We start from the raw sequence: 7,133 nt of genomic DNA on the forward strand, positions 1-7,133 counted from the left end.
CCTTTCTCCTTCCTTAACTCTTTCATGATTCTTTCGCCAAACAGATTGTGTATCGTGTAAACTGAGAAATTAATGCTACACTCACCTGAAAGACTAAAACCAATAACCTTTTCACATTTCCCATTAGATACTGCTCACTCAGTTTAGCTGATTTTGACCTTTCCTTGTTTTTTTAAAATTCATCTTCATTTCTCTCTCTTGTTCCCCATTTTCTGTTTTTTCTTTCTCTTCAGCAATTACTGATTTTAAAAGTGCTGTTTGAATATTGTCTTCTTCTCAGGAGAGAAAAAGCTGGACCAGTTTGCTTGACATGCAAGCTTTAGAGCAGAGGAGGAAAAGTATTCGGGACACAGAAGACACAGTTGCTCATCACACCCTACAACAGTACCTGTATAAACCCAGGCAGGAGGTGAGAGCAGGAGGCTAGCATGGGACTGTTTTTCTAGTCTAAAACTAGGAGACCTTAGGAACCAGAACTTGGGAGAGAGACTTGAAAGGAAAGAACCCATCTGCAAAATCCGCTCCCTTGAGGAGGACAGGCTTTCCTGTACTGGAGAAAGAGAGGTTCTTTCTCATTTAGGAACATACCTCTTTAACAGAACTAGTGCCTGTGATTTCACTGGCAGCAGTGGAATGCAGAACTGGGTCCAGTATAGGTTCTGAAGCAGGAATAAATGGAGAGTGTCAGCTGAAGTGATTCAGACACTTACAGGGAGAGGCTTACTTTGAATGAAAGTCACTCTTACATACTTAAAATTCCTGGACATGCACCTGTTTCATGGTGAAGAAAAAGAAAGAAGAATAGGAGTCTCATTAATGCCTTCAGACTAGCCTTTGGTTCATTTTTTTATGAAGTTGTTTACATTTGCATGACACTGATTGAATGCATTGATTCAGGGCTTCCAGCTGTATTTCTAAATAAATGAATATTGTCTTCCCTTCCTGGCCACAGCACAAACACCTGTACAGTCGACATGAGATCATGCACAGTGAAGATGAGAAACAAGACAAGGAGATTTTCCATAGAACAATGAGGAAGCGCTTAGAATCTTTCAAGAGTACCAAACTAGGAATAAACCATTCCAAGAAGCTCAATAAAATCCACAAGCGAGACCGGGGCCAAAAAAGGGTAAAATTCTTTAACAAGGACCCAGATGTAGCCACCTATTATACAAACTAAGGGGTAGGGAGGGCAGGGAGGACTCTGAAGGGTCCTATGTCCTGCATTTATCTCTGTCCTATAGAACTTTATGAACCTAAAGGCCTAAGCAGGAATAGATTATAAACTATGAGATAAGTCAAGGGGCATCTTCTCATGTGCTGCTTTTCTCTGTGCTTTGGGACCCTTCTTCTGGGTAAGAGATCTTTGATCACTTGAAAAACAACAGACCTTGAGCCATGCTACAACACTCTGGGGAGACGCTGCAGGGTAGATGTAGCAGGGTAGCACCATAGCATAGAGTATTCCACAAAATCTGCATGAAACTAAGAGGGAACGTACAGCATCCAAACAGCCAAAGTTCCTTGCTCTTCCTGTAGTGAGTATGAGTGTAGGGGGGAAACTAATGACATCCATATTGAGTCTCAAGCAAAGATTACAACAGATTGCAGGGTTAGATTGCTGAATGTATCATTTCAAAGTATGTCACTGCCATTGCAATCTGATGGTGATACTGGTTTTGGTAACTTCATTTGTTTTCTTTCAGCGAAACAGCAGTGTCATACCAAATGGAAAAATACCTTCAGAAAATCCAGTACAAGATTTTACTTTGAAGGAAAAAGGTAAAAAACCCTCTTAGACCAGTTTCATTAGCTGCATTTTACCAGCTATGTTGTCAATAAAGCATCACTGAAAAATTTTGTTGATACTCAACAGTGAAGCTGGTATTGAAAAAGGAACTTCTAGTTGTAATTCAGAATTCAGAGTAGGGATCTGATCAGTGCCTAAATGCAGTGTCTTGGTTATTTAGAAGTTGTTTTTCTAGGCAGCTGGATGACAAACCAAATTTTAATTGGACTGTTTACTTATATTTTTAAAAGATCCTATTTAAATTTTTAAAACAAAACAATGCAGTGGCTATAGCATAGATGAATTTTCATCTTCCTTTTGGATAAGCTGCACAGAGCAACTTTTGCTAACATTTTTCTTTTTCATCACAGCAGGATATGTCTGCTGAGGATGCCATGCCACATAAAATTCAGTAGTTGAGAGGACATTCTGATCTGAGTTAATGTCTATTTGTTTAGAAGGGTCTGGACCAGAGTCTGAATCAGAGCTGATGCTAGGCATGTGCACTAGAACTCAAGGCGAGTGTAGCTTTGAAAGGAACATAGTCAGAGGCCAGTTTCAGCACCCGTTCACCCTTCATGCACAAATCTAACGCACAGGTCAGCCTTGAAAATATTCTTTGGAGCTGACAGGCCTAGCGAGCATCCCTAGCAAAAGCTGGTTTTGCATGTACAGCCCCAAATTCTTTCATCTTATATTTTAGCCATCTTTTGGCATCTGTTTCAGTCACACCAAGATGTGATGGGTGCTAATATGTATGTAAGGTAGTTATAAAATAGTGTCACTTAAAAACTGAAATGTGGTTTAAAAGCCACTGAACTAACTTCTTTCTTTCTTTCCCCTGTGTATGCATGCAACCCTTTGATCTCAGAGAGAACTGAAGTAGAGAGGGATTAATCTTTTTCTCAGTATCTCCAAGCAAAGATATTTTTCTTAGATATGTTCTTTGAACATCTATTTGAACATCATGTTCGGAACAATAATTTTCTTTGACACAGGAGCAATACAGGCTGGCTGAATAATATTCTGGAACCTTTTTTACATGGGAAGAGTTTTCTAAATGCTTATAAGTAGACCATTTAATGCTGTCTTCTTAACACTGTGTATAGATGTCACCCTGCACTTAAAAGAAAAGCTTCACTGGAAGACAGTCTTAATGAGTGGTTTAGCAGCTGTTGTAAAACTGATTCTACTGCAGTAGAAGTAGCAATGACCTCACCAGGTTTGAAACCAGTCAGGATACCAATGCTGACTCTGTCAAATGATGAAAATGTAGTGACTGGTCATTGCAACAGGACAACATTTGTGAACCCAAGACCATTTAAGACACAAAACACAGCAGCAGCAGCAGAGCTGCCATGCCATAGGCTGCTTTGCTTCAGTCCCAGGAAAGCAGATCATTCTGTCTTAGCCAGAGTGAGAATCTCTCTCTGTCACAGCACCACATAATAATGCAAGCCGGCAGCCTGTGCTGAGTTTCTTGATGTAATTGGTACCTAAGCCTGAACTCTACATATGTTCATGTTCACATTTCAGTGCTACAAAGACTGATTAAATTTTGCCTTTATGTAGATGGTTGTTAAAGGGTACCTTTGATAACTATGTCAGCATCAAACCAGCATGAAAATATTTTCTGTCAGAACTAATACTGATCTCTAACCAGATTTGGACTGTCTTTCTTGTTCCAGATTTGGAGTTCTCTGAATCAGAAGAAAATAACGATTACGAAACTTTGCATCTAGGCAAAGGAGTCGATTTCCTGGCTGATGTGACAAAGCAAAATTTCACAGATACTCCTACTGGTAAAAATACTAATTACCTACAATGTGGGTGTGGTTTTTTTTCAATTATTAAAAATAATACTAGAAATGTTGCTGATTTAGCCTGTATTTTTTGTTTTGTTTTGATTTGGTGTGTTCTGTTAGAAAATATATTTGCTTAATACTTATATTAACAGATAGCAAGATTTGGATATCTGGAGATACGGAGAGCATCAGATTTGCTACTGGTAGAAGCTGTCAGCATGACTACCTAAACCTTGTACTTGCATTTGAAGCACTTTGTTGTGACAAATTTCATGCTTCTTCTTTCAGGCAGGATTCCTTCTCTTAAATTTGTAACTCCCTCAGATCCTTGCAAGCTCACAGAAATCACTGAAAAGGGCAGATTTGCAGCATTCCTGGAGCATTCATTGGACTTGATTTCCATCCATGAAAGGCTCCTCCAAAATAGCAGACTGAAAGTGTATCATTATATACAACGGAAATAACGTGACATGATTTATAAAGTTTTAAAATTTAGTATTTCTCTTTAGCACTTTTGTATGCAAATTTTCAGCATACCACTGTACACTCCTTATGTAACACAGGGCATGCAGTGAGGAAAACCACTGGTGCCTGTACTCTTTTGGCAGACGTGCTGATACAGCCTTTTCACAGTCCCATTAAAAATTGTCTTTAAGAATGTATAAAGGCATCAGGAAATTGTTCTAGAAGTAAGCGGATGGCAAAATGCAGACCTAGACTAATTTTTAAAATTTCTTTTTCTGTTCAAACACTACAAACTTGATATCTATACAGGCTCTGGTAACTTACTTTTGACCATTCTGTGACCTGCTTTAGCTCCTTCACACACATCTTGTTCCTTTATGAAGTTGTGTGGATTACGCATTTGCAGTAGTTTTCCATCTATTTTTTTCTTTTTTATGGGTTTGAATTAAATCTTCTGCAGTTATTTTATATTGTGCTTCATTTTCCTTCAGATTTTCTGGACAATTTCTTCTTTTATTGTTCTTATTTTTTTATCTCCAGATATCCCCAAAATAACTGCATATTGATTATAATATACAACTTTTCTCTTTAACAGAAATCCAAAAGGACTAGCTATAACCAAGGTAGAAAGAGCAACTTGTGTGTGTATAATGGTCTGTGTGCTGGCCTAGTCACATCTATACTGGCATGTACTGGCCTATTTTTTCCCCGCTATAGCCATTCTCCTTTTACAAAGCATCTTATTACCAAGAAATTTTTTTGATTAATTTTATTTGTTCACTCATGACCTTTTTTTTAGGAATTGACAACCCAGTATTTTCAGCTGATGACGATCAAAGCATCTACATGAAGTTCTCACCATGGTTGTCTAGTGAAGATACTGTGGTACCATCACAAAGGGCCCGAGTGCAGATCCCGTATTCTCCAAACAACTTCAGACGGCTCGCTCCATTCCGGCTCAGTAATAAATCAATAGATTCCTTCCTGCTAGCAGATGGCCCAGAAGACCGACCCAGATCTTTTCTCCCAGAATCAACACAGATGTAATATTTTAAAAGATACCACCTTTCTTTTCAATCAGCCTTCTTATCAGCCCTGACTGCTGACAAGTAAACTTACTTTTCTGAGAGTTTTCTTCTCTTTCCTTCTTGATTCCTTCCTACAACTAAGTATCTTCTATTTTCCTCCAGCTTGAATAACAAACATATTTCTATTTTCTTTCTGTAGAAGAGCTGTCCAACTATCTGAGGTCCAATGCCTTGCTATTTTTACAGCAGATGAGGGTCCTGCTTTGTTTTGCCTTGAATACTTTAAATGCCAAGAAAATAATATTCCAAATATCAGAATATTGTGCATCCATTTTCAAGAGGCTCCAGGTTTCTTGGTTAGGCAGTTCTAGATGATAAAATTGGTATCTGAATTCCCTAACAGGAATCAGGTAATTGTGATTCAACCCCCCTAAACAGTCTTTCCAAGTAATGTTGTTGCTACTGCATGCATATGTAAGCAAAGTGGTCTGAAGCCCCAGAAGGACAATCTAGTTGCTAATACAAAGGGATATGGTTTGCCCATAGAGCTCAGATGAGTCAGTTAACCCACTGGACTCTATAGCCTTCAGACGTACAACAGAAGCGGTGGGGCTAAACCAGCAATGAGCTGGGCTGAGTGTCTCATTCTTAGCATGCTTAAAATATAATTTTTGACCCTGTTGCTAAGAAGCCTTGAGTCAGTTCTGAACACTTCTCCAGGTTATTTATCCAATGCCCAGGAAGGTAAAATGGTCCCACTGCTGCAGCATAAGTACTCAATGACACTGTTGATGTCATCACTAAATTACATAAGAAGGAGTTTAAAAATGAAGCATGTTTACTAAAATGCATCAGAGTTTGCTTGCACAGGTAGAGATAATTACATAACAGCCAGTCTGTGGAGAAGCAGAATTCCAGTTTTGGTTAGAGCTTTATCCTTAAACTGTGAGTTTATCTTACTCCATACCTTATTTTGAAACCTGAGTAATGCTTAGCTTTCTGATGCAATAAATAACTTGTTGCTAGAGGCTTAAAATTAAATTGACTCTGGGCTTAAATTAATATCCTAATTGCCCTTTAATTCTTGCTTTGTGGAAGTTTTCCATACACTGAAAAGCAGCCTTCACTTCCACAATCAACATAGTGAGTGCTGTAAATGAGGTGGGTCAGGTCACAGCTCAGGCATCATGACTGAAGGGAACATAGGGCCCTGCAGGGATCATGCAATGAAATGCAAGTCAGTTTCATCATGAATTCACTTTTGTGGAATTCATGATCACAAATTTATGACCTAGTATCCTCTGTGCATTGATAAATTCCGCTGTCCTGATTAAAGACTTGAACAATGAGCAGCATTCCAAAAGGAAAACTTCTCCTTGACACTTATCCACATTAAAATTCTATTCACTTATTTTTTCCCGCCGGAGAACATTGCTATAAAATATTGGCATGTGACTTGCTGAACATTTTATTGTTAACCTTTCTTCTTTTCCTCCATTCTATTTACTTATTTATAATTGATTTTATTATTAGGAACTGCTGTCTATAAGTTCTTGTGCAGGTATCTTTGATACATCAAACTCACTGGTTTTTGACTGCTGTGTTTCTTAGGAAGTGTTTTGGGAAGTTAGATCTCCCAAGCTAATAAGCTTAGACCTTGATTACTCTCTGAATTTTCTCCTTAACAAAAATCTCCTAATAGAGAATGACACTGAGATTTCAATTGAAAGTTTTTTAAAAAGCAATGCAAACTGGAACCCAAGGGTGGGAATGTGAAGTTTCTCTACACAGTCTGAAGTGCACAGAAAACTGATCATAGGTTCTGGTCAATAAGAAATTGACTCCCTGGTGATACCCTCTGCTACTTGATTGAAAAAGCACAGTTTCTTTCAAAAGTTTCTCTATGATTTCCTTGCTAGGCATCAGGGTTAAATGTTTCAAGACAAAGATATACCTTAATGACCAGCTGATGACTCCGTCTCCTAAATACCTGAAACAGGCAGTTGTTCATCACAAGCACTGAAACTAAGTTTTGCCTCATACACA

At 38.4% G+C, this 7,133-nt stretch overlaps 1 protein-coding gene across 1 annotated transcript in view; it reads left to right on the top strand.

Annotated features, from left to right (window-relative positions):
• SLC9A3 (solute carrier family 9 member A3) overlaps positions 1-6,627 on the top strand; it is a 101,143-nt gene extending 94,516 nt beyond the window's left edge. The window contains exons 16-21 of the mRNA XM_080380639.1: positions 45-49; positions 281-409; positions 953-1,129; positions 1,707-1,782; positions 3,478-3,591; positions 4,859-6,627. Coding sequence (XP_080236765.1) covers positions 45-49; positions 281-409; positions 953-1,129; positions 1,707-1,782; positions 3,478-3,591; positions 4,859-5,106 — 749 coding nt within the window. The 3' untranslated portion in view covers positions 5,107-6,627. The remainder of the gene's footprint in view (positions 1-44; positions 50-280; positions 410-952; positions 1,130-1,706; positions 1,783-3,477; positions 3,592-4,858) is intronic.
• Positions 6,628-7,133: the final 506 nt, after the last annotated feature.

Source organism: Falco punctatus, assembly GCF_963210335.1.
Source record: "Falco punctatus genome assembly, chromosome: 3".
Taxonomy (NCBI): domain Eukaryota; kingdom Metazoa; phylum Chordata; class Aves; order Falconiformes; family Falconidae; genus Falco; species Falco punctatus.